The following is a 27,990-nucleotide window of genomic DNA, read 5'->3' on the forward strand; positions in this document are numbered from 1 at the left end:
TTTATGGTGTTGCATTGTGGGTGTGCCATAAGTGCTGATATCTTTTTTTAGAAGGGAGTTTGAGTAACAGCACTTTGTTTCTTCTTGCTATTTTGTAGTTTCTTCTTGATATTTTGTAGTTGCTGATTTACTTAAAACGCACTAATTGCATATAAAGTGATACCAAGTTCAGCATCTTGTCTCAAATAACGACTCATCTCAGATGCACACTGTTGTGGATCAACAAGATCTCATCTTTATCTAGAAGTGGAGGCTGTCTTAGAGTTTGAGGTGTCCTATCTCTTAGTCTGTCTTGATGGTCTCGCACGCAGCTGTAGCTTGGTATTTCACTGAGATTCTTGCATGCTGTCATCTTGGTCTTGTGAGGTAATCTGAATGCTGTAATCTTTACATTTCCGTTAAGACTATAGCACAGTCTTGTGAAACTGTACGGATTAGAGCAAATGGGAATCATTGCTGATACTCTGCACATTTATTTTGATGTTCCAGATAAAGTAAGAGAGAATTCCCTACAGCACACATTCAAGCATGGGAGCACAGCAGAACTCAAGTGTTCTCAAAAGTCCAATCTGGCACAGGTAGTTTGGAAGTTCAAAGACGATGTGCTCAGAGTGGAGAGTCCCAAGTACCGTCTGCTGGAAAAGGCACTGCTCATCTTCAATTTATCAGAAGGAGACAGTGGTGTTTACCAGTGTTTGTCAGAAGAAAAAGTGAAGAATAAGAAATTTTCTCAAGTGCTGGCTAAGCATGTTTTGGAACTGAAAAAGATCCAGCATACCACGGTGGGCCCCACTGTGGCAGCTGCACCAACAGAAGGTAATAGTGATGTGCCAAAAGTGTCAGCTCTACCAAGCGAGGGGTCTACCACTCACACCTCGACCACTCAGATGGTACCGGTAACAACAGCAAGGATAGTAACAAAGCCTATTGGCCCCATCCTAACAAGTGCAGCTTCCAACACAGAGCTCTTCAATTCCATTCCTGACGCAGTCCCGGAAAAGACGATGTTCCTCAAGTCAAATGATAACTTCCTGTTGATGTTCCTCTTCCTCTTCTTTTTTATTCTCTTCTTGTGCCTGCTCTCCTACAACTGTTACAAAGGGTACTTGCCAGGGCAGTGCTTGAAGTTTCGCTCTGTCATGCTGCTTGGTAAAAAGAAAACGAAGTCAGATTTTTCTGATTGCGAGCAAAGTGTGAAGGAGACCCTGGTGGAGCAAGGCAGCGTCAGCCACCAGAGTGGGGAGCAACCAAAGCCGGCGCACGACACCGGCTACGAGACTGAGCCCGACTGCGGGAACGGCCAGCTGCAGCCTGGGGATTCACAGGCATCCCGAGAGGCCAAGGACAAGCCCTTCGATGTCAAGTGTGAGCTCAAGTACGCCGACTCAGATGTGGAGGGGGACTGAAGAGCCCAAGCCGTCGTTTCAGTGGTGGAAATCAGCTGTGGTCCTGCGGCTAGCTATTCGAGCACAGAGAGCGTGGGGGTGGCAGCTGAGCCATAGCGGGGTTTACATGCTTAAGCTGTACAGCAAGCCAATTTGTGTTCAGATCTTGCCAGATTAGAGAAGCGGTGTTCTTGTCTGCAGACCATAGCATCTTGTGTTGTACTGTCTTTATTTCTTTTTTTAAAGGCCAGTTTCAGATCACCATTTGTTTGTTCCCAATTTTTCCCCCACTGAGCGCTTCACTCTGAACAGTTACTTGCTTGTTCTTTAGCCCTGTTCTTCCATAGTATAAAAATAACTTTCTAATTCAGTTGGCTTTAAAAAGTTGTTCAGTCTACACATATTTTTAGCTGCCATTAAAAAAAAAAAAGACCTAGTTTCACTTTAATTCCAAATTGGAAATTAAGTTTAGTTTATCAGATTGGTAAATTATAGACTTTTGTCCAGATTGGGACATTTTTTTCTTTGCTTTTAGTGATTATTTTTAGTTTTGTGTTTTGGCATACTAGGTCTCTCTAGTTGGTTAAAGTTAATTTTTTTTGACTGTTTTTAAAGTATCTTAGATTTTAAGGTATAATGGGGATAGCATTGGCTTGATTTGTGTAAGACTCTCAGGGATAATCTTGTTTAAAGGCTTTTTTCTTTGCTGCTTTCTAGAAATTAGGTACAACAATATCAGTACAAAACATGGAATAAGTGGGAGGGGATGGAGGAAATAATAGATTTAGGAATGTTTTTCTTTTTCTTCTTTTTTTTTTTCTTCTTATCCCACCTCCCACCCCTCAACCAGCAAGCTGGACACAGTCACATTCTATTTTTTTATACAAAACTGGAATTTTTTTTATTTTTTCTTTTCTTTTTTTTAATGAAACAGTACAGGCAAGCAGCTGTCAGTTAGCACTGACACGGGAGAGGTTTTTTGCACTGTGGAAGCGAAACAGGAATCAAGAAGAATTAACTACAATAATTGAGCTAGTGACTCGCTGGAATGGACTGTTAGGATACAGCCTGATGAGAAAACATTGTCGATTTTTTTTTTTTCTTTTTTCCAGATTCAGAAATAACTCAGCTTCTTTTTTGTGACAAATCTTTGCAGCGTCACCCTTTCTGGATGACACCTTCCAATCTCTTAGGCAACTGGAGACTGAAACTGGAGCTGCTCAATCAATCAATCAGTCACTTGAACTGTTTATGTGAATCATGCCTGCAAACGTGAAAGTGTGCATTTGTTCTCAGCCTGGTTCACAGCAGCACTGTTTGTCTGTAAAAGCATTTTGTGTGGTACAATCCTGAAGAATTGTTCCTCTCACTGCATCTTTCTGTAAATATTACTAGAAGTAGAATACATTTTAACAGTTAATAGCAGTGTGCCTGGGCTGCTTTTCTATGTTGAACTTTCATGCAAACATAATTTAGACCATCTTAGTGTAAACAGTTTATATTTTATAAGATTCAGTTTGGTTTTATTTTTCTATTTTTAATTATGTACATATAACAGAATAAATATTAAAATAAATTGTATTATATCTTGGCTTTCATGAAACTTGACACAATGACACTGCTTTCCATATTGCAAGTACTAATGTTCCTTGTGGTTTCCTTTAAGGGGGAAAAGTGAAAACTTCTGTAATTAATTTGAAGCAAATTTTCTTCTCAGCTTTGAGTGGGTTATAAGCAAGGGTGGTGGTGGTGGTGGCGGATTGGAAGGATGGAGAAAGAAACGTGGGTGAAGGAGGAAAGCGCTCTTTTGTAGGGGCCTAGGGACACTTCTTCTTATTACCCTTCTAAAATTCATTTGTCTTTTTGCATTATTTCTTCAGTGTGTGATGTATTTCTTACAACTTTTTTCCTTAGTACCCTCTTTTTTTTTTTTCTTTTCTGTCCTCTTCTGTCGCACAGCCTCATCTCCTATACCTTTCCCTCCTACTGGTACCTCCTTTTTGTCCTGTGTGGGAAGTGATTCACCTCCTTCACCCACCAGTACCCAGCCTGATGTTTGGTCTAGCACAGACCCTGTAAAGGTCATGTTGTTGCCACCTTTCCTAAGTGACCAGGCACAGCATGTTAGTGTCCGTGGACCCTTTCACCTCTTCTGCCAAGCCATAGGTAAGTTGGAGGACCCCTGTATAAACAGCATTTTCTGCATTGAAGGTTTAGATATGTCACCATGTACTGTGTATGTTTTACTTTTTTGACATTTAAAAAAAAAAAGACCATTTCAGGATGTATTGTGAACATGCTGTCACCAAGAATCTGGCACTGTGAATACTGTACTGTAAAATGCAGGCTCTAATTTAGCAGCCTACTTCAGTATATTAATAGGCAATTGACTTTAATAGGCTCACTTGCACGCTGAAGTTCACTGAATCATGATTGTATATGGATGTTTAGCAGGAAAATATTTTCTCTGTCAGTATGTATGCTATTTAAAAAACACTCTTTATGTTGGATTTTAATGTAGTGTATTTTTTCTGGATCAGATCAGTTATTTCTTTTTAGTCTTAATTTACTTCAAATGGTAAAGTACTTACAGCAATGGCAACTTAAAAGTAGTGTTGTTTTGTATCGGTCTGTGGGTTAGTGTGTGTTAGTGTTACACAGAATCAGATCAAAATGCATAAATCTTTATTAGAGTAGGCCTTAAAGGCAAGATTTGTAATTCCATGGCTAAAAAGAACAGCAGTGTGATCTGGGTTCTTTCAGCAATAATTTGTTCACTGCTGCTATAGACAATTCAGAATCACGAAAAAAATTGTAAAAAGCAGCACAAGGGATTTAAACGGTTTGATAATTGTGCTACACATCTGGAATTTATTTTAAAATTACTTTTTTCATACAGCAATGTCTGTTTTAACATAATACTCATGCTGCTTTTTAAAAATTGTCAGTCATTGTAATTGCCTTGGCAGTGAACTTAAGAAAGAAGGAGCGGTGTCCTAAACTCAGCCTGTGGAATTCACTCCTGGGGGTGGGAGGAGCGGGTAGGGACGAACAGCAGAGGAAACTGTCACAAGAGTCTGGCATCCAAGTGATGATTTCCAAAATCTGTGACAGACTGGAGTTTGTGCTACAGGGGTCAGGATGCTCTTTTTGCAAAACAAGAGATGTGGCTGATACATCACTCTTAACTTTATTCCGTTGAGTTAAAAAAACCCCGAACAACCAAAACCCAACAAATGCAAGCCAGCATACCAGACTGTTGTAGAGCTTTAGCATCTTTCTGGGACCTGCATGTGAGGTTATACTTGGATTTATTCACATTTCTTCAGTGCCTATTGATATTTCTTTATACAAACATAGCTGTAATGGCACTTTATTTCTCTCAGAGAGTTTGAATGTCGTACCTGGTCTGCTGCTTAAAGGATATGGTATCAGCAAATGTATGATGCCAATACATAGATTGCCACATCATCCAGTCAAAAACCTGAAGCTTATTTTTAGTTAAGTTTCTAACATTATTTTTATGAGAATTACTGAATCTCTTCCTTTTTTTAATTGTAAATGTCTGCTTCAAGCTGCCTGGAAACTCAGCAGGAGTTGGTGAGTTCTCTTACTCATCTCTTACTCATCCCACCTGTTTTTAACCTGACAGCTTGCCTAGGGATAATACTTTACACCATTGTAACTGGCTCATTTCAACAACATTAAGTTCAAGTGGATACAGCACAAACAGCCACTTGTCACATACTGTTGGGGGTTTTTGTTTGTTTTGTTTTGGGTTTTTGTTGGTTTTGGGGGGTTTTGTTTGTTTGTTTGGGGGGGGAGGGGTTTGGGTTTTTTTTAATGGAAAATGAATTTTTCAAGAACTGACCACTGCTGCCCTTCCTGAAAAGGAACACAACTCCCTTCACGAGTTGCCTTCCAGTTTCTCTCTCTACTCCCCTGAAGACTCTTGCATCTTCACATTTCTCCAAAGACCTGTCTGCTAGATATGCACTGGCAAACGTTAGGTTTCCTGTATACTTTCTCTAATAGAGCTTTTATCTCCTGTTACAGAATTTAAAAACATTTGAGGCGAGCTTCAAATAAATTGAGCAAACTACACCATCTGGTGCAGGCGAGAGGCAGTGCGTGATGTATGCACCTGCTTTATAATTTCTCTGATGTGCTCTGTTGAATTTGGGTATAGTGGAAATGGGCTTTTTCTAGTAGTTTTGGTTCTGCTAAAAGATGTTTTATTGACACCTCCGCCCCCAGCTGTAGAGTAGTATATCCTTCACCTTAACTTCACAGATGAACGGCGTACTAGAATACCCCGAGTATGCTGAGCCACAATTTAAATGCATTTATAATCAGAAACGGTGCAAAATGTTATGCTTTGTATTTGTGGCCTACAGATTCAGAGGGCCCTCAGTGTCCGTGGTGTCAGGAAGTCTAACCTCCTCCCTTAGTTCATCTGAAGCTGGAGTTTTTCCATAACGGTTTCTTAACTTTCCAGGCTCATTAAAATAACCCCAGGAGTGTGAACACAGACATTCCACAAACTCAGCAACACACTTTAAAGAGGTTATTATTTCATGGAGATACTGAGATGGGTACCTGATAACACCCACGTACCATGCCTGTTCCCTGTAGTTACGCTATTTTAAAGGGAATGCAAGAAAGCTTCCCACATCCACACAGGGAAAAGATCCATAACTCACAAGAATCACAATCGCAAGTGATTGACTACAGTTTTTCTGTCTGTTGAACCCTGAAGCTGCACTGAAGGGGCGTGCAGAAGTGTGGGGAAAATATGATGTGCTGCACTTCACCAAGTGCTGCTGCAGACAGAGTAAAACTCCAGCCAAAGCACCTGCAGAGCGAGTCCAAAACAGACCTTCCCACAGCTGTGTCTGGGTGTCGGGAGGGTGGGCCCTGCTGCTGTCACCAACTGCTCGTGCAACACGCGTCTTAGCAGTGGGGCACAGGAGTCCTGGCACCCCCAGGTTCTGCCCCATTTGCCCCTGGGAGGAGGAGGAGCTCGTCTGCCAGAGATTGACTTACCCACAGAAATGAGTAAGACTCCTGTCTGGAAGTGGCTTCGTAAGGCATTCTTGGGTGAGGTTTTGTAAAGAAATTGCATCACCCATGGTGCCCTGGGGTGGTCTGATTGGTGCGATGCATTAAGAGCTCAGTCAGATGAGGCATGGGGGTGTGCAGCACCCAGAGCAGAACAAGCCTGTGTAGGAAAGTGCTTTCAGCTAGACAACAAAATGTTTGTCTGGCACCACACAGCATTTAAATTACAGCATGTCAGTATCTTAAAATGGAGCTTACTTTGGCTGTTTCTTTGTTCTGCTCTTACAAGAACGCAAATAGCAATTTTCCATGGATGTAGACTTGTGTTTTATAACCAGTTGCAGTTTTCCAGCTTTTTTTTTTCCTTTTTGTGAACTGTTGTATAAAATAATTCCCAGAACATGTCCTTTTCCTGCCTTTGTTACTGAGTGTTCCTTAATAATTATGTCTGTGGACAGATACATTATTAGTTTTTTGAAACCTGAAAATGATTTAACTGGTAGCCTAGAGAGGAAAAGCTCTGCATCTCCAGGACAATTCAATCCACTGCACAAATATTTTAAAAATTTCTAAAATATTTTTATGCAGTATATTTTGAGATTTACATGGTGGTGCTTTGTTGAAGCAATACCCATGACTTTAATCTGCATGGTAGCGTAGTAATCTGGGGTTGGTTTATCTTCATCCTCATATGGAAATCTCTAAGTTTGTACCTTGTAACGGTTCCAAATCCCGCTTTTTGAATTGGCTTCTCTGCAGACCTTTGGTGTTTTATCTCATGCTGTCTGCCTGTGACTCAGTTTCAACATCTTTGGCTACAGCGATCTGATAGCTGTTGATTTGTAATTTTGTAGTTTTATACTGCTTCTTTCCATGACTTGTGCACTGAGTGAACATTCATCACTGAAAGGCATCGTGGTACGATAAAACCATTCCTTCGTGCAGATCTGTGACATGCCGCCTGCTTTTTATTATTTGAGATGCATCTTTGTTCCTTTAGTATATTAACCAGAAAAGGACTTAGAAGTCTTGGCTTAAGGTTATAAAATCAAGTAAATATTGCAGACCCATTTTGCATAAAAATCACAGGCATTAAAAATAACCTTCTTGTTACTTTAGATTGCAAAATGTTGGCATTCCTTTTTTCAGAGTCCAGGGCCTGCTCCTACATCTAACTCTGCAGGCAAAAGCAGCAGCATGTAAGTGTTGGTGTTACCCTGGCTCTGATGGCATTCTCCATAGTGACTTCTAAATTAGTGACAATTAAAAATTAATTTCTGTAAGGACTATGATATGAATGCTGCATTCTTAAATTCTGGCATCAACAGCAGATTTTGAAAAATTTACTTTCTTTTGCTGTGCACTTTTATACGTGAAGGCTATTGTAAAGCTAAGAAATATGTGAAAAGATATGAACCCTTTTTCCCCCTTTTTTGTAATATATTATTTTCTTGTAAGGACTAGAATAGGTTCAATTTCAACAGAATTTAAGGGTAAGGCACATCAAGTTAAAAATGGGGAAAGTAAGGAGGAGAAGTAGAACCAAGAGTTTCTTCTTAATTCTTCTTCAAAAGATTTCCTTCAGTTTTTTTCTGCTGAATAGAATCTTACCTTGCATGGTGTGCAGCTGACTGCATTCATACAGGTTTTTCCTGTGCAATGAGTAACAAGGTGCAGTTTGGAAGCCTCTTCTTGTGTGACTTGATAACTTATAAATATTGAAAACATAAGAAAATACACTAAAATATCTTTCTCCCTATGAGGAAATCAGTTAGGACCAGTACTTACAGCCTGCAAGTAATTATTACTGTTGCAATGCATGTTGTACTGTTTCCCATATATACCAGTAAGTGTTCTTGTATACTCATTAAAGGATAACTTTTATCAGCTGCATCATATGTTAGCAGAGGGCTTACATAAATTAAGCCTGTTACATGATTTTAAAAGTTTTCGATTGGTATCTGCACAGTTTGAATAAGCCATCCTTTTGAGAAAATAGTTTGTCAGAAAGTCTCTGGAGACAAAAGAGAACAGGCGATGCCTGTGCACAGGCGACCTCTGTGAAGCACCAGCTGTGCTGCTGAGTGGTTCAGTTCCACTCACTTCTGGAATCGGGTGCTGCACGGGCTGTTTGCAGAGACAAACTGATTTCGTCACAAAACAGGCAGTATTCACCGTTCTAATTTAATATACACATGCTACTCCCTAGTTCTAGCTTGCTAATGCTTCATTTATTTAATTATTCTTATTAATTTAATTATTCTTCAGAGGGGGGCGGGCAAGGAGTGCACAAAAGTTATTGCAGAATCCATGGCAGCTTTTATAGTGTGACTAGGTATATCTAAAAGGAGAAGTTTGCTTCCCCTTGGGGTCTTCGAGATCCACATATGTAACTTTTAAATGATTTTTGGCATGTGTCCTCTCTCAGGAGAGAGATTTGCTTTGCTGTACATTTGCTTCTATGTACCATTTGCTTATGGGTTTTACTTGACTTCCCAGCTTAGCCTTTCTTCTTTTGCACTTCAACATAAATATTTACACTGTGTTTCTCCTTGCTAATATGCAACTCTGATTCAGTAAGGTCTCAGCTTGGAGCTGTGCACTGGTAGTAGCTCCTAAACCCCGGCTGTGATTGAGAAGCCGGATTTCCTGGTCCTGCCTAGTGAGGTGTGATGTGTTTGGATGGGTGTTGGAGCATCTGGAGCCTAACCCCAACTTTATGCTCTTTTCCTCAGAACTTGTTTCCCCCACCAACCCAGTTTGCAAACTGAATACCTGTACGCTTATTTTTCTTGTCTTCACCATGAGAGCTACAACCTGTAGACCTGTGATAATTAATCCCTTGGTGTGCTGGCTGATTAAATGGGTACTGATTTTGAACATAGCTGTCACCGATTATTAACTATTTCAGCAGAAATTGCTTACCAGAGCTGCTTCAGCATGTCATGTGCATTGTTCCCTCAGTGGAGATGAAAATCTCATTTCTATCTCTTCCAGTGATCTTCCTGCTACATCTGCTGGGCAAACAAAGGAGCAGAAGCAGTAGCTTGTGCTCTGTGGAGAGCAGGAGTGATTTCTGGAGAGCATGTTACTCCCTAAAATACGTTCTCCAATTTTCTTCACTTTATTTTAAAACTTCATGTAGCAGTCTTGTTAGCTGATGGGAGGGCCAAAAATAAGTAAGCAAACTTGACGTGGAAACTTGTTTTTTTCCTGCTACTCCCTAGTTCTAGCTTGCTAATGCTTCATTTATTTAATCTTATTATAATTCAGTTGTTCTTCAGAGGCAATTATCTAGGTCCCAACTGTAAAACCTTTTTTTGGACCCATTCAGAGAATATCTAAATAAATGCTGTTCGCGCTGGCAAGTGCAGTCAGTTAGGAATTGCATTTTCATCTCATAGGCGAGTCAGACATTTTGCCAATCTGCTTTCCAATTCCATTCCGAGAAGGCAGATGCTGTGCCCTGCTTGCATCCGCATCGTGCTGTGCGTCGCCTCCTCCCGTGGCTGGCTGCTGCTGCCAGCTTTTACCTGGTTTGGGTTTCACAGGAAGCACTTCCTGCTTTTCATCTGCCTTGATACAGCTGCTTCAACTTTTCGCCTCGATGTTACACCAATTGACTGGGGATTTAACAAAAGCACCAGGTTTTTGAAGGAGTATGTCATGCGTTCCTCAGTATGAATTATTTGGTGTTTGAAGTAATACTGTTTGTTTGGCATTTCAGAGAGGTCTCCTTTCCTTGGCATTTTAAGTAATTTTTTTTCATTGCTGTCAAGCTATTTCTAGTTTGTTTTCTAGAATGTACTGCCCCTACTTTAAAAAAAAAAAAAAAAAAAAAAAAAACCACAAAAAACCACCCAAAACCAACCAACCAAAAACCAAAACTACAAAAAACCCCCAGTTATCTGAGATGTTACCTACCCTGTACACAACTGCAAAGGTGCTTGTCTCAATTTAAAGAGTCTCTTTCCCCACTTTTCCAATCTGTTATCTTCCTGATTGCTTCATTTACTATTTAGTATTTTGCAAGCTTGTTAGCAATAGTGACTCAAGACTCCTACAACTCAAGAAACCGTGACCAGCCTTAAATCTAACTTTTGTTCGTGTCTTGGGTAGTGCTGGCAGTTTGACTAACCTTTCCCTGTGATAACTTTCATGTCTGATTTAAAATAATCTTTCTGCACCCAGATTATAGTGTCATTTTAAAACTTAATCCCTGCTATGGATGAGAGCTTCCTATATGATCTTGGTTTTCTGAAATCCGGGATGTTTAGTTCAGTACAAGCCAAAGCTGCAAGCTAGATACCAAGTATTAAATCCAGATGCCACGTGGTTGGTGGTTTATTTTATTTTTTTTTAATCTGCTGCATGTTGTGAGCTTCAGAAGGGGTTTTGGCATATATTGGGGAATACAGGGGAGTTTTTTCCAAACCTAAATTCCATGTCACTGAGGATAGCCTCTGGTGGCAGCTCTGTGTCTAGATTATAGGAATTTGTGAAAAAGACTTTTTGTTAATCGTGCTGGAATTTCTCTGTGGGCTGTCAGTTATCTTCACTAGATTTCAATTTGCTGTCAACTTTCAGAGATTAGGAAAGCTTTTAAGAGGTTTAGCCTTGCTGATGGCTCCTGCATTGTTTTACCCACCGCTCCCCTCCCTCTATCTGGAAACGTTGCTCTGAATAATTCATAGGGAAGCCTTGTTTTAATGTTTACCCTTCAAGAACCGTGTTAAAAATTAGGAAAAACAGTGTGTTACACCAAGAGCAATGGGGTAGCACTTCCCAGTGTTTTGCTGCATGGCTTCATTCGGTAACTTCTGAGACGTCTGCGCAGTTCTGCAAGATGCAGCTAAAGGAGCTAGCCTGGCCAGTACTCCTTCTTGCTCCCCCACTGCAGTCTTACATCAGCGAGCTCGACTTAATCCGTAATATCTTGCCTTTAAAATAGTCAATCTCCAAGCTTTCTTCAAAGCCATATGTCTATTAGGATTTGATGTGTATATGGCAAATACTTAATTTGGTACAGTTTAGCAGGGCACATCAGCATGCTGATCTGTAGCTGTACACTTCAGTTCTTCACATCTGGATTGATTGATCTTAACCTAAGATCAAATTTATATCAGTAATTCAGTGAACACGGTTAGACTGCAGGTAGAAGTTTACAAGCAGGTGCAGTGGTTTTAAGTTTTTAATGCTGTCTGTGGCTGCTGGATTTTTTCCTTGTGGAAAATCCTGTAGCAACATCATCTGTCTATTGAATACATGGCTTGTGCAAACCTGCCTGACTTGATGCAGGTTGGAGAAACCATTTTGCCAGCGGAAGCTACCCGGACAGTGCCCTTTCACTCACAGTGCTGAAAGCAGACGTATGGAAAATGAAATCTATATGGAAAAGTAGCCAAACACTTCCACAGTCACTGGAAATTATGAAGGGCTTATGCAGAGAAAAAGGGTAGCTCAGACAGTGTGGCAAAGTTTATTTTTGTTTGATAACTGTTAACCTTTTCCTTTCTAAAATCATTAAGGTGAAGTTGATTATTAATATTTTTGCTGAGATTGAATCAATGTTTTAAAGTTAACTGTTTGAAATATCTTTCATTGTTGCTTAAACATAGCCACTTACATATCTGTTTAATTCTTTGCTTGAATATTGTGTTTTAATGACTTTTTAAAAAAATCTTTCAAGCATTCTTAAAATGGATGGCAAAGTAAGTAGATCAAATGTGTTAGAAATTCCCATTATAAAGTTTGCACTAGACATGCATTTACTTTGTATTATAGCAACAGTAGCAAATGCCCAGTATATCTTCATATTAATTTCCTTTATATTCAAAAAATACTTCTCTAACCATCACATCTGAGTCTGAATTTTTCTCGCTCTACAATTGTAGAAAATTTGCATTTAATGAATGTGAGTCAAAGTTTTTTGCGATGAAACTGTTTCACAGTGTATTTTTTTTTCTATTGCTCAATCCTGAAAGGGAAATCAAAGTAGAGAAAGTAATAGCACAGTGCCTGGAAATCAGGAATAAACTGCAGTGAAACATAGAGATCAGTAAAAACCCTGACTAGTGCTCGAACCTAGATTTTGCTGTCGACTAACTTGTATGAGTGGGGATGAGTGCACCTCTGGGGGGGTTTCCAGTGCTTCTGACTGCACAGAAAACAAAGGCATAAGATAAAATTGCCCTGTCGCAACTTCTTAAGGGGCTGACCTGAAACAACACAGCTTACAAAATTTCCCACATAAGGCAATTGTTGGATTTTAGTCTTTTGGTGAAACGTGTACCTACACAGAGCTTTTGGCAGATTTCCGGAACAACTGTGATCTTTAGCACCAGAAGATAGAGCAGGTTCTGTGGTGTGATCAGCAACTTTTGAAGCAAGTTCAGGGAAGTCTCCTGCTCTGAACATGCCATTTCCTCACATGGCCCTAAAATGGCATTTTTCAAGCTCGTGGTTTTAGGTAATGGCCCTATTCCCATGTGTTAGGGCTTGAACTACTGCAAATAAAACTTGTGAGCTTGTGGCTTTACTCCAGCACCTGGCTTTTAGCTTTCCAGTGCTGGAGTAGTAAATTTTCCATGCTTGGAAAAGTTCATCCTGAGGCCGTGCCACAGCGTTTCTTCTTCATACTGATCTTCACTCTGATCAAGTTGGTTCTTCATTTCTCCAAGTCTGCAAACACTATTGCTTAATTTCGTTTCTGTATTAATGCAGTCTCAGATTTATTGTGGCATTTGATAAAAATTATAATCCAGAATGTTTCTCAAGGTAGGTTTCTACTCCCCCCCCCCCCCTTTTTTTTTTACTTAAAGATTTCCATCTTCTGTGCTTTTATTTATTTACTATTCCTCCCATTTGTCCAAGTTCCAACTTCAGCATTAGTTTACTGAAATAATTTATCCCTGGCTCCAGACTTCCTGTGATTTCAGTGATATGTAACCTATCTACTGTTAATTGTAGAAAGAGTACATTCATACAGAAAACTTTTTTTTTTAGAGTGTGTGCTAGGCTAGCTGTTTCCAGTTCAGTGTATGCTTGTTCCCTCTTTGTCAGAGCTGATTGTGTCCCGTCCCTCCCTCTGAGATAAACGCTACCAGATTTAAACTAGATCACATTTTCTATCATTCACTCTTACTCCTAATTTATGTCTCTGTAGTTGTAGTATTTATTTCCAAATGAGTTAAGAATTTAACACAATATGCTGATGAAGTGGACAGATGTAAAGACTACCTTTTTTTTTTTTTTGGTCTGCCTGCATGATTTTGTAAAATTTAATTAGTTTTCAGGACACTGACCTAGAATCACATCTTTTTCTAGAGAAAAATGCCACATTGATCTGGAATCTGAAATGCTCATAGTAAAAGCTGACTTCTGTAGCAGGTTACTCATTCTGTTCGAAACGTACTTGCAAAAATAGTTTATTTTCTTTTTTACCCCAATTTTTTTCTTTGTCTTCTCTTGCTAAGGCTAGGCTGGATTCTAAACCCCAAGGGAAAAACAGGCATGTTTTAAACATCAGAATTACTGCAAAGTTCTTAGCTTGGCCCAGACGCCTGTCTTCTAAATGGGAAGGCTCTGAGACTGCCAAGTACACTTCAGCCAACCTTGCTAATTTTCTGGGAACAGCTGTTCTGTCCTCTGGGCTACTGTCAATCTCTGATTTATTCACATTCTGTCCTCACAGGTTAAGAACAATAATAGCAAGAAGGTTAAAAGATTAGATTGCTCTTTGTGGTTGATCCAGCTTCTTCCAAGTTCTGTCTTGCCTAATTGACTGCTGCAACTAATGGTTCTGTACTTTTTCCAATTCTGCTGCTTTCATTATTAGTTCCAGCATCTTTCACACACAGAGTTCTTGAACCTTCTCCCCTCCCGGCCTGTATTTCAGATTTTGCAAAGCATGTCTCAAAGGGCTTCAGCTTTGTACCATAAGCTAGCTTCAGCAGCAGCAGGTAATGTGGCCTAGCTCTACAGGAAATAGTATAGACAGATAGTGCCTATAGATCCGTCATCTGCTGTAATGTACTTGTGGCTAAAAAAGTTCCCCCTTGTAAGAATCCAGACAGAACCCCTATATACATACAAACTCACAACTTTGGCTTGAATCTAAGTTAGCAGTGCCTGCTCCTTTTTATCTCAGGTTTTTGGTATGCATAATTTCAGCTGAACAAACCTAAGAAACATTACAATCAACCATTTAGGCTTTTGAGCCTTAACCTTGAGGTCTTAGGCTTTTGTTTTCTTTTCAAAGACTCATCTTGTATTTTCTAACAAAATACACTGACATTTTTACAGGCCCGGATGACTCCTATTTTGTCTGGAAGAAGAATGGACAGAAGATGAAGGCATGCATCACTGAGCAATCTCATATGCTGTTTGATGGCAGAGTGCATGTTCTGAGTTGGGTGAAAGACTCAGTATCAGAAAATACAGAATATAAATGTTTGTTCATCTCAAAAGTTGGGAACACAACGTCAGAAGTGGTCATCACAGTGGAAGATAAAGGTAGGCTGGTTTTGAATGCATGCCATGACTGGCCTGACCCCGATGAGTAAAGCTCTAATTTTCACCCATAAACGTGCATATCTGAAGATGGTAACTCTTGCTGCCTGTATTAGTATCCACTTTAACTGTTTATGAAAAGGTTTCAGAGCCATAAAATTTCCTTCTTCTACCCACTCCCACAAAGGACTAACCTGCAAATTAGCAGTTACAATCTAGAAGTGAAACCCAAACCCATAAACTAATGGACACAAATTGGAAATGAGATGAGTTACTAGAGAGTTAAAAATAGGTACTCTGCCAGAATTCTACAGGGTAATGCAGAAAAATTCTTTAATGCCAAGGAAGCGGATGGTAAAGAGAACCCCCCACCACCCAGGATTTTTAAAAATCAGATGATTTGTAAACCACCTGTGGTTGGGTAAGGTCATCTCCTACCTCTTCATCAGGACACTACCTAGGTAGGACCTCTGGGTGCAACTTAAGCATCATTTACAACTAGCTTTTGAGAACTTATCCAGGCCTGGAAAAGGTCTGAACAGTCTTTAAAAAGACAGCAGGAGCAATGAAGATGATACAGTAAGGATTTTCTTGGCAGGGTGAAGGAAAAATTCATTAGCTTGTTAATAACAAACATGAATTTGTCAAGAACAGCTCAAACCTTTTTTCCATGCCAGAGAAAAGCAACAGGAGTTACACAAGCTGTCTTGCCATCACTCCAGTTACTTTGAAGTCTGTCTTGGAAGCAAAATGAAGAGCATCTCAGTGAAACCACTCTAAATGTAAATAAAACAGAGGGAGGCTTTTGCTGTGGTCCAAAAGCATGATATACTGTTGCACTGTACAAGAAAAGCTGGCAGACAGAATTACTAGAATTTTATCAAGATGCAATAAAATAGCCCTTTTTAAGTTCTCAGAATGAAGAGTAACTACATAACATTAGCAAAAAAATAGGGAAATTACAAACTGGACATAGTCAGCTGTATCATATCATTCTACTCCTCAGGCTTCGTATGACCTAACTGGAGCATTCCTGTGCTTCTTAGATGGGTTTGAACTCTTAACTTGTAGGCTGCATTTTGTAGATCTTGAATCGCAGATAAAGGCACTGACTCTGTTTACTCTGAAGGCTATAGTTTGCTGCAGAAGGGATGAGACATGACCATTTCAACAGAATTTACTTCCAAATAATGTAAGAGCAGGTAGAGCAAAATGAAGGACAAGATGGTAGCCTTTGTTCCTTCTAGCCCAATCCTCCACAGGAAGTAACTGCAACTGAACAGCTATCAACTTACTTCATCATTATGTACTTTTACATAATCATCCCATGTACATTTCTCAGGTAGTGCTGGTCAGGATGGATGGACCAAAGAATTTGATACCTGGAGAAGTGCCATCAGTGAACATGACAAGATGATGCAAGACTGGAGGAAAACATGGGTAAGAATTTTTGGAAAAGATATCTCCTACAGTGCTTTCTACAGTCCCAATTTTATAAATAGCCTATGATGCTTCTGGAACGAAATGTATTTATATAACAAAGTGATTAGTGTTCCTGTACATGTCATCATTCTTGACCCTCTCAGCAGTAAAACCTGTTCGATCTGTGACACGTTATGGTTATGTCAGCTTGCTTCTTCACTAACCAAGTGCTGATCAGTCAGTAGTTCTCATCATGCCCCAAATACTAAGTCTGTTTATACTGAATATAGTAGATTAATTTTATCACATCTGTTCACTAATTGGATTGCAGAGACTACTGGATTTCATCAATGGTGCTGTTGATCAAAGCTGGCCTTCCTCTAAAAAAGTCCATACTTAGCTTTTAATGTTTTTCTCCAACAGTTAGATCAAAGATTACTTTTGATAACTTTTGGATATGACACATACTTGCTGCATGTAGACAACCTTTAAACTCCATTTTAATTTTTAAAGCAATACTAACACATCATTCTGATCCTTTTCTTCTTCAGGAAAGCTGCAACAAGAAAAACAGCCTCTAATAGAAAAAGGAATGAACAGGCTAGAAGGAGAAATGTATGCAAGTTAAGAGTACCCAGTACTCTTAATGTCACAGCATTCAAAGAGAGATTTGTGAGTGCCAGTGCTGGCATTAAAACTGATATTCAGGAGAATCACCTGAAGCTTGAGGTGGAAGAGGACAACCTTACTGCACCAAAGAATAACCGAGTTACAAGAGAGGCCACTCATCCCATGCTGGAACTTCATCCCATGCTGGAACTGTCTCTGGTTTTCTGATGCCAGTTATTTCAGCTTAATGAAGAACAAAAGTCATCTCAGTAAGACTTGTGCTGCTCAAATAATATAATATGACGTATGGCTTCTGTTTTGAGTTCATTAAGCAAACCAGTTAATTTGGGGCTTGAGGATCTTGGCATATGATTTAGAGATTAATAATAACATGTGGATCACATTTATTTAAAGGCACTTCAACTGACCCATTTATTTTCTTTTAATGTGTTTACCCTTATGCTCTGTTCCCAGTGTTTTGAAGAGCATTCCCTTCTCGTGTCAGCAAGTTCATTTGTTCAAATGTATTTCCTTTGGTAATAAAGCTTCTATAGCAAATAAAGAACTTCTGAGTAATGCTCAAAATACACACAGATTACAAAGCACAGAAGTTAAAGCAGATTCTTTAGTTTCTGTAAATTGTTCTTCTGTATTTGAGGTAACTGTGGTAGCTTAAAAAATTCTATGTTGAATGAATTCTCAAACTATTCCTAGTGAACAACTGCAAATTGAAACTTAACCAATGCTGAAATTGTTTTACTGCATTGCTGTTCAGAGTTTTGTCCTTCTGCATCTAATAAACAAAAGTCTGAGGCATAATTCAAGTTTTCTGTGTTATCTTCTCAATGGTTTTCAACAATCTAGAAACAAGTAAGGTATCACAGCTGCTTCTAGCAATAGCAGAAAGCTTCATACTTATCCCCTAACTGGTAAGATGTAAATTAGGTTGTTTTCCACATTGAAGAAACCATTCTCCTCCCTCTAAGATCTGCCTGAATGACTTTTTTTTTTTTCCGCCCCTCCAATACCAGACCACCTTGGTGGTTACACATGCAGGGTGAAAATTCTTATACACAAACCATTTTCGCTCTTTTTCACATCAGCAATCACAAATTAATGCTAATGCAGACTTCTGACAGCAATGTTCAGAGGGAGTTTTTCCCCACTGCATTTCTCTTATGACATCTTTTACAGCTAAGGTACAATGAAAAAAAGACTTTTCTTGAGTTGTGCCTCCTCTATTTGTTCAATAGATCTGGAGCAGTGTACCTGAGCTCTGCCTTGTCTCTGCAGCAAAGTACTGCAAATAGTAACAAAAGATTGCCAGATTTTTTGTTTAGCTCAACTTTGTGAAAAAGCATCTCTGTAACAGAATTAGTGAACACAGCTGTAACCCCTTATGGTGAATTTTTTTTGCTACATTCTAAGAACAGGAAATAACTCTCTAAGACTTTGAACAACCTATAATGCTTCTAAAGTAACTTTTCATGCTCTTCTACAGTAAGACAAAGTAGAAAATATGCCCCCCCCCAAAAAAAAACCCCCAAAGCTGTTAATGTGATCTTCACCAACTGGTCCCCATTCCATGCACAGACGAGGTTCAGCAGTTTCAGAGTTTTAGATGTGTATCAAAGTGGCACAAGTACAAATAAATCAGAACTTACCTCTGGATCAAGGATATCTGCTGGCCAAAACCACCTTTCATCACTGGGATCTTTCACCCTCAATTTCCATTTAAAATTATAAGACACTAATACAAAAAGATCATCATCATAATGAGTGACCAACCATGCATTTTGGGCTTCCCTTACCAATGTTCTTCCTCAGAACTGGCATTTCAAGTATCAAGTGCCCACCCGAAGAGTCTACTTAAGTCACAATCATACTTTATAGAATCAATATATTGTAACAGATTTTATACAATTTACATTCTACAAAATTGTTTGAATTCCAAAATTATTTTAAGTTTTTATATAATTTCTAACTTCAGAAGGCAGCTACTTTCCAAAGTATTGCACTACAAATGTTCAATGTAGTGAAGCTTCAGAGATGCTGGCAGCAGCACATGGCATCTATATCATCTTTCAGAACAGCTGACAAGTTACATGTGCATCCTCCAATTACTTTCTTTAAGCTGTCCTCTTACACCTGCAACTTGTAAACAATAGTATTTATATAGAACATTCCCACTAAGGTGCTCCACCGTCATTATGAGAACATTTTATTTTTAAAATTTTCTATAGGAAATAAAATCTATTTCCTATAAGACATTCATTTTCTCTACCTTAGATATAAACTGAAATTGATCAGAAAGTCTTACATATATACACTGACACAACTCCAAACTGAAGGAATGAGGAGTCAGTCAGCATGGAGAAGTTACAGACAGGATAGCAGGCTGGCACATTTGCTGTCCTTAAATATCCTCTACCTTCAAAGCAGGACCTATGATAAACTAGTCTCAGTAGCAGCAGAAACATCATCATTGTACGTTTAATCAACTTCATAAAATTTCTAAACAGAGCATTTTTTACTTCAGGAATTTCAGACTTTTGTAGTCCACGCTCTCTCCTTTACACATGCTGTATGATCCCAGAAGATGACAATACTACACAGAAGAGCTAACTGGGAAGTTTGTCATTGTGGTCTTCCTTAATTTGTTTCAAAGAAGCTGCCTGCCCTGAATTAATTTCTTGCTGACAGGAAGAAAGTGACATTGATGCCAGCTTGCCCACCTGAGCTATTTAGAAGAAAAAACCAAAACTAAACCTACACTCAAAAACCAGTTTTTTAAAAAAGAGTTAAAAATAAAAAGCAACTCCCCGTAGGCACCAAACTTCTGGCTCATGGAATCTCTTCCCCAAAAAATTATCTTTCTAGCAAAGTTCTCTTGGTCTATTGTATCACTAACAAATCAATGCTAGTCCATCAAACCATTAAAGTATGCCAAGCCAGCTCAAGTGGTTTGGGGCAAAGGCAATTTGCTGTTGTCAGTAATCAGCCAAATACATAGAACATAAAAGCATTAGTCAGTGCCTCATGTCCTCCAGTGTGTCTTTTGCTTAAAGGGGTTCAGAACAGTTTACTTAGCTGACTTCCAATATTTATTACATTATTTAATTTTGCTACTCTCTTCCCAGGGGGTCTAAAAATAAAAATTTGCAGATCCAATTCTACTGGGCTTTTTTACTGATGCTCTTCTGAATTCACTATCACCATGCCAGCAGCTGCACTCCTTTCCAGTTCCAGTGCATATGGGTTATACTCTTCTTCAAGTTTTCTCTTCCAGATTTTAACTAGAGAATATTAGAATAAAAAAAACAAACAAAACCATAAACAGATTACTCTATAATACTTGAGGAAAAACTTAAAATGAAAAGCCACACTGATTTTCTATCTGCTCCTCAAAGTAAGTGCTGAGGTAAGTTGGCACATAGATGTGTTGCCATGTACATCAGGTGACATCAGATGATACATGAAAGAATACTTTAGGAATGATGGGATCCATTGAGGTCCTTGTGTCCAGCCCCCTACTCAAACAAAGCTAACTCTGAAGGTGTATCCAACTTTTAAAAACCTCAGAAGTTTTCAAAACTTCCAAAGAACTTTTAAGTTGCCTACTGTATAGGTGACCATATGAGCATGGCTAGAGGAATGTCTTTCTAGAAGTGGCAGGCTTTTACTTTTGGACAGGAAGATGCATCTCAAACAGGCTTCAATACAAAAATTAAGTCCACCGTAGTTACAGAATATGTGCTTCTAGAAAAAAACCTTATGAAGACTTTGTAACAAATAGAAATAATATGGAGCTCTGTTAAACCTCCTTGGACAAAGGAGTGAGTACTGCCTGCCATCAGTGGATTTCAGAGGAATTTCTCTCAGACTTTCTCAGCAAGAGCTGACCTCAGGTTTATAAAGTTAGTGTGGCAAGGGGAAATCACAGAAAAGCAGAATTTCCCCCCTCTTACTAACCACTGCAGGGTCAGGTGTCATTTGTTTCAGTGCAAATGGTAGAACCGAAGAGCACTTTGAATGAAATCTGAACCAAAAACAGGTCAGGAAATACTCACTGTAATTTGGTACATCCTCATCCGAGTCCTTGGAAGACACTTTACCAGTTTCTGATAAGCCATTTTTTTCATATTCAGTGGTTAAGATGGTGGATTGGGTTTGTCTAAGTCCTCCTTCAGCTTCTTCCTCTAAAGCTGCTATCATATCTTTGTAGGCCTTCCTGGCCTCTGTTGTCAGTTGTACCATTCTATGAAAATGGTCCTATGGAAATATAAAATATTAGTAGAGCTTAAATCATACAGGAAGTTTTAACATATCCATGAAAATCTGCAATGAATATTCCTTATTCAGAACATAAATGTTCACATATAGAAGCATGTATAAAGACATGAAAAATGATTTATAAGCATTTATAAAAACTCCAATTATCTTAGAAAAAAATTTTGAGAAGAGGTCTAGATGGAGAGGATGTTAGAAAGAGACAGCCAAACTACTTTTTTGAACAGCGCTGAGTGGCTGTACTTCTAAAATCAATTTTTTGTGTAAGCCACTCACCTGGGATAAGAGTCTAAGTGTGCAAAAGCAAAACAAATAAACAAAACCTTAAAGTCAGAATATTTTTTTCCCTTACAGGTAAAAAGTAAAGCTAAACAAAACCATGAACCTAGGTATTTCAGCTTACCTGAGCCCCATCGTAGCTAAAAATTCCCACCACACTCACAGGCACTGCTTTGTTCACACAGCGCCCTAAGGCCTTGCGATTAAGAGCAAAAACAAACGGGATATTCTGTTCACAGGCGCAGTCGATAATGTTGTGTAGAGTCTCATCCAACCCACCTGGAGCAGACAACAGAATTAGCAAAAAATGACACTATTCAAGCTGATTATAACTGAAGGACAGTACTGATAAAGATGGCAAAAAATACCCTGAGATTATGCGTTTATTTTGAAATTAGAAGAGTTTATACAAAAAAAATACATGGATCTCGGTAACAGCATTGGATCTCCATTTTCAAAGGAGAATTTGCCAATTTTTGTCTTAGTTCTTAATTAGCAGTATCCTTAGACTGCTACTATTCCATACTTAGTTATGTGTGTAGTATAGTCTAATGTAGTATTAAAAAAAGACCCAGCTGCTAAGAAATTATTCAAAAGTTAATCAAAAGTAATGACAGTAATTAAAAAAAATTTAAACAAACTATCACTGACAACTTACTGTTAATCTGTGGCCTAAATGAGAATGATACAGCAGGACTTCTCGTGGCGGCACAGCTGGCACCAGTAATCTTTGTCTCTTCTCAGCTGTGCCAGTGCAACCTTTTGTGCAGCTGCACTGCAAATCGGTCAGAAACAGACCCTAGTTTGAGGTAACGTCCCCCACCCCAGACAGTCTTGACTCGGCTCACATTTCAGCTGCACAGCAGTAAACAATCTGAAGGAGGAAGGCATCTGTGTATGACTGGATTTCAAAAGTTACTCAAGTAAGTCCCTCCAATAATAATACTGCTGCCAGTACAGTGAGGCTGCTTTTTAACATTTCTTTTCTTAAACAAACATTTTTTAAAAAAAATTATTTACCCTTTGACTGAATCTTTTCACAGTTAGGCGATATGATGACACATTTCAGTTTTTTCAGCTTCAGATGTTTCAAAACTTCTCTAAGACCCATAACAAGCCTGCGTTTTATCTTGGCCTTTACTGGGTCTTTCTGATACAAGCGATCTTGGAAACGAACGAGTTCTTTTAAGAGATCTGTCACACAACTGTCAACTTCTTTACTAAGTACCTGGCTGCAATAACTGGAAGAAAGTGTTAAAAACGCTAAAATTACAAATATGTAACACATACATAAGTAAAATAGGTAGAATATAAACACTTTACCTTCTATTCTACGTCTTTGTCTTTTTTTCTATTTCCACTCCAAACACACTTGTTACATACATGAAAACAAAAATTTACTTAAGATTTTTTTTGGTGGCTGAGAACTTAGAGTTTTGTTACTTGTGGTGTCTGGGTCCCATATCAAACTATACTAAAAATACATACACACATGTACAATAAACCTCTCTCTATATATATGTTTTATACCAGTAAGTATATACATACATATGTTTTTTCTATTGAAGCATTTTCCTGAGGGCATTTATTGTGACCACTACAAATCAAAGTACAGCAACCAAAGTAAAAAAATTCTTATTTATTTCTATAAATACAAGCCTACTTAAAACAAAGACAGAAATCTGGATCAAATTTTTCCTCCCCAGGTTCATATTTTTTGCCTGTCATCCTATTTCACTTATCAGACTACAGCCTTGTGGTGTTCATAAGGAAAAAGTAAAAATGGATGTACTTCATCTTTCTAGTATTGCCTGGGAAAGATCAGGGTTCCAAATTATTTTTTCCCCATCTCTTACACAAAGAATCATTCAGTAAAGAAGGGCCTTAAAGAGAAAAACTAAAGGTATCTCAACTGCACAGTCAACATAAAGATACCAAGTGGCAAATTCACATAAGAATATGAGAAGAGATCACAAGATCTATCCGGCATCTCAAGAGATACATTTATCTCAAAATTTTATTTAAGTTACAAGAGTTTTTATTCACTATTTCGAGTTGATTTCTCTAAGGCTCAAAGACAAGTCTACTAAAACACTGAAAATCTAAAGACATAAAATATTCTAAGCTTTGCTGAATGCTCTACATCCTATAATAGGTAGAACTGAGTTGCCTGGTACATATTCAACGCAAACTGTGCTTTCAGTAAAACAGTGTTACATAGACACAAATTATTTTTTAATGCAATTAAAATTTAAATTAGCATCAGGAAGATAAAGAATGGCTGTATCAATATTAACCTTTATGATAACAAGAATTGCACAAAGGCACAATGGTCCCTTTATGGTAAGAAGACTAAAAGTTAAAATACTGGTTACCTAAAAGTGACTGTTTTAAACTGTCATGACTGCATCTCTGACCTCTTCAAATACAGTAATGGTTATTTCTATTTTTATAAGGAAACATCTGCTTAAGTAAAACTGAAAGTGTTTGCACGTAATAACCCATCAATTTTCTTTACCTAGCCACAACACGAAAATGTCATCCGGCTAGTCACATTCTTTAAATTTTTGGCATTTGGTCTGGCAGCAGAAAACAAAAGAACACACTAAAGGTAAGTAAGGTGTACCACTCTTTCTTAAACATTAAGCTGATACTCCATTTATTTAAAATAAGGTACTTACACTTTAACAGCAGGTCCTTTTCCTTCCTTAGCTTCTAATGAATTCCTGATCTGTTTTTTTCCTTCAAGGAACATGCATTTTGAAGTAAAAATTACAACAACGTACAGACTATTTCTCTGGATATAATTTAATTGTTCGTTTGTGTGTCACCTTACAGAAAAACTGAAAAAAATTTTAGAACCTTCAGTCTAAACTCCAATTAGTGTTGCACAGAAAGCAACTGCAGCATCTTGTTTGAAAAAAGCCGTATTGGTGGTACTGTGGAAAAACAGACATCAATAAAATCAGTACTTACTCTCTAAACTTCCTACTGTGGATTTTTGGAAGACTGGAGGTGAGCTGCTTTGATGCCATAGAACCTTCTGTAGATTCCTTGATCCCTGTGTTCTCCAGAAGCCCTTCAGCAACTTGTGTTACAGGAACAGCTATCATGTAAATAAAAATATTTCAATGAAAAGACAGACCAAAAAGCTACAAGGATATATAGATCTCCTCCCTCCTCCTCTGGTGGGATGGGGAGGAAAAGAAAAAGGTAAAACTCATGGGTTGGGATAAGGACAGTTTACTGGGACAGCAAAGGAAGAGGAAACAACAGCAATACTTATAACAGAATATACAAAGCAAGTGACACACAACGCAATTTGCTCACTGCCCAGAACGTGATGCCTAATCCATCCCCAAGCAGCAATCCCTCCTCCCCAGCCAGCTCCCGTTCCTTATATACTGAGTGTGACAGCATAGGGTATGAAATATCCCTTTGGCTAGTTTGGGTGAGCTGTACTGGCTGCGTCCCCTCTTCCAGCTTCTTATGAAAATTAGCTCTATCCCAGCCAAACACCAGGACAATTGACTATCAGCTTTGGTACACTATACATAAGCCCAAGCTGAATCTTACAAAGTTCTGAAGTTAGAGTTTTCATCTGGCAATATTTAGTTCATAGTCTTGAAAGTACTAAGCGTGCTCAATCTCAAATCTCCATCTACATACTGCATTATAGCCTTCTCTTGAATGGTACCTGCTTGACTATCCTGCAGAAGCAATTTATCTTCAGTAATATTTTCTCCAGACTGACAAACATCATCTTTTGGTACTGCTGTCTGTTCCAACAGGTGTTGCTGTTTTCGTTGTTCTCTTTCTTTCAGAATAATCTAAAATATACATACATAAAAACCAAATTAATTCAATGTCACATAGATAACACGGTAGTTTCTCTCACCAAGTGTTTACATACAGAAGTTTGGTACTATCGTTCAAAGTCTACAACGTTTTTTTTTCTTAATTTGCACATGAAAAGAAGAAAAGATATTCCCTACTCTACATAGAAAAGGACTTTTTCCTTGATTACCAGTGTCTGGGTGGAGAAAATAATTACCAGGGATCAAAAACTACACAGGCAGAACTAAGGTTAAAGTGATAAATTGCTTCAATGAAGAGAAGCAGGTGAAAAAGTCTCCCTCTTTACTTCTTCAGACTGTCAATTTGTAGCAATTCAGCCACACACTCAAGTACATATATATATATATGCACAAATATTCTTCCCCCTTATTCCCCTGTTAAAAATCGTGAGTCAGTCTAATACAATGCTGTCTCTGAATTTGCTAGTTGAAGAAAAAGAGAATGTATAGCTAAGCCATATGGTACCCGGAAGGAACACAGGACATTATGTATCCCAACATGTTATCATAGGTGAAAGCAATCATCAGTTTCCTGAAACTCATCTTCCTTTCTGCTTGCATAGCTACTAAGAAGCAGTTATTGTACAGATGACCACTAGCTCAACTAATCTACCCAAAAATTTTAATTAATTATACCACAGAATCTAATTGTGAAAGTAAATGTCTCCATTTGCATTTGTCAAAGATGAACAAAGAAGAAAAATAAGGTCCCTACCACACTCAGAACACAGACATTAATTACACAGACAAAGCAATCTTTGTCTTCTCAAACCTACTTTGGAAAATAGATGGCATGAAGATAGAACAGCCAGAAGACACAGTAATTAGTATCACCCCCTGAGAGTTTGTTGTATGTTGTTTACGTTGTATAGCTCTCAAATTCAATTAAGCAGCACAGAATGGCCACTAAACTACCTTCACTAGCCCCACGAGAATTGCTCTAGACCAAAAAGTGACCTAGCAATGGAGTGGTATCTCAAAATCCTCTGTATAGAAGACATGACAGGAAGCAACGTGAATAGGCAGAGAGGTAAGTTACAAGAGAAATCACCAGGTGGATCTAGCACCAGCTACTGCAGAATCAGCTGAAGTTCTGCCTTTGAAAAGCACAGAAACATCAGATTCTACTTTTGTGTTATCCATTCTCCCCAGTCCTGCAAACAAACATATCTTGTCCAAAAAAAAAAAAAAAATTTCTTTGGATGTCACCCTGTACCAATGATGTGCGGACGCTTTTGTAGTGGTACTTCTTCAGCTATCAAATGATTTATGTAAGAAAATATATTTTGGGGGAATCTGTATATGCTATTTAGCAAGAATCCCCTCTTCTTCCCCCCCGCCCCTTTTAAACCAAGGAAAGCTAAAATTGAATTTAGACAAGTGGATGCTGAGATGCTGATCTCCATACCAGAAGGTTTAACAGACTTGCAGAGTAACACTGAAGGTAAAAATATGAGCACCTTTTTAAGAGGTGTTGGTCTCTTTGCTTTAGGGACTTCTCTCTGTTTCCCTTTCTTTACCAAAGGAGCGCTGGAATCCAAAGGGTTATGAGGCATCTTTCCTTGGTTCAACCGGTGACTTTTTGTGGCTGTAGCAGGTTCTTTAGAAAGCAATGGTATGGCACCACCAACTGAGATTAAAAAAAAAAGTATGCATCAGACAACTGTAACAAACACCTAAACTAGATTCCAATGCAAGTTTAATGACTAGATTAGGACTAGTATACACATATTAAATTTGTGTTGTGTTGCTATTCCTGTGTCATTAAACAATGTTATTTAATAACAATACTCCTCCCACAAGACTCACATGTCCTCTACTTTTATTATACAACTCCAATGACAAGCGCTATCCCTGAGCTCTCAAAAGTAGAATTTGGGAAAACACTGTGCTGCTCCAAGTTACCTTCAATGCCATGCCATGCCGGCTTGGCAAACCTTCAGGAGTATCCATGTTTCATGGTAATGGTATTTCCTCCCTCAGAGATTCTGTACTATGTTAAGATAAACACTGAGTTGCTGTATTAAAGATTTTAGATTTAATTGCTGTAAATAATCTGGAGCATTTCCTCCTACCATTTGTTACACCTTAATGAAATTGGATGAAGTTCATTTGCAGATGGGTAATGAGTAATGGAAAGCTACAGCTAAGTCTCTTTTGCTTAACCAGCAAAGCTCTCAGGAGATGTCTACTTTACTTGCATTCTTCAGAGGGTTTAGAGCACAGAAGCTTTAAATGACTGGCCGAGTCACTGAACCTGGTCCTTCCAAACCATGACCTCACACCCTAAAAACTACACTCCCTTTGCAACTGCTATCAGTAAGAATTGCTGTATCCTGTGAGAGTATTTTGTCAAACTTCAGTTACCTGCAATATAAACCAGTTTACATTAGCAAGTCAATGAAGAGGATGATGTAAGTATCAGTGGAATGAGCTTGACACCTTTACGCCTCAGGCAATTTTTTTCCCCTAAAAAACACCCAAAGCTTCTGGCAGCTTGTCTTAAGCCATCTTCATTTACTGCTTCCAAAGTATTTATATGCTGATCCTCCAACACTACCTTCAGTACTATTAGC

General features: G+C 38.6%; 2 protein-coding genes and 1 long non-coding RNA gene across 18 annotated transcripts in view; 1 reads left to right on the forward strand and 2 right to left on the reverse strand.

Moving 5' to 3' along the window:
* Positions 1 to 17,773, forward strand: part of SEMA4D (semaphorin 4D) — a 99,927-nt gene extending 82,154 nt beyond the window's left edge. For 5 of the 9 annotated variants that reach the window (XM_075740527.1, XM_075740531.1, XM_075740529.1 and 2 more), the window contains one exon: positions 490 to 2,961. In XM_075740527.1, coding sequence (XP_075596642.1) covers positions 490 to 1,406 — 917 coding nt within the window. In that variant the 3' untranslated portion in view covers positions 1,407 to 2,961. Of the gene's footprint in view, positions 1 to 489; positions 2,962 to 3,344; positions 3,552 to 14,750; positions 14,961 to 16,299; positions 16,398 to 16,930 lie in introns of those variants that run through there. The other 4 variants (XM_075740534.1, XM_075740533.1, XM_075740532.1 and 1 more) reach the window with 2 other exon arrangements.
* LOC142599523 (uncharacterized) lies at positions 2,281 to 14,756 on the reverse strand. The gene is made up of 2 exons (XR_012833086.1): positions 14,547 to 14,756; positions 2,281 to 8,573 (listed from the first exon to the last, which is right to left on the reverse strand). It is a non-coding gene; the product is annotated as an uncharacterized LOC142599523 (long non-coding RNA).
* Positions 17,774 to 18,871: 1,098 nt separating the features above from the next.
* SECISBP2 (SECIS binding protein 2) overlaps positions 18,872 to 27,990 on the reverse strand; it is a 28,262-nt gene continuing 19,143 nt past the window's right edge. For all 8 annotated transcript variants that reach the window (XM_075740524.1, XM_075740526.1, XM_075740523.1 and 5 more), the window contains 7 exons: positions 26,875 to 27,044; positions 25,255 to 25,387; positions 24,534 to 24,663; positions 22,578 to 22,798; positions 21,682 to 21,836; positions 21,059 to 21,260; positions 18,872 to 20,284 (listed from right to left, as the gene is read on the reverse strand). In XM_075740524.1, coding sequence (XP_075596639.1) covers positions 20,175 to 20,284; positions 21,059 to 21,260; positions 21,682 to 21,836; positions 22,578 to 22,798; positions 24,534 to 24,663; positions 25,255 to 25,387; positions 26,875 to 27,044 — 1,121 coding nt within the window. In that variant the 3' untranslated portion in view covers positions 18,872 to 20,174. The remainder of the gene's footprint in view (positions 20,285 to 21,058; positions 21,261 to 21,681; positions 21,837 to 22,577; positions 22,799 to 24,533; positions 24,664 to 25,254; positions 25,388 to 26,874; positions 27,045 to 27,990) is intronic.

This window comes from Balearica regulorum, chromosome Z (assembly GCF_011004875.1).
Source record: "Balearica regulorum gibbericeps isolate bBalReg1 chromosome Z, bBalReg1.pri, whole genome shotgun sequence".
Lineage (NCBI taxonomy): Eukaryota > Metazoa > Chordata > Aves > Gruiformes > Gruidae > Balearica > Balearica regulorum.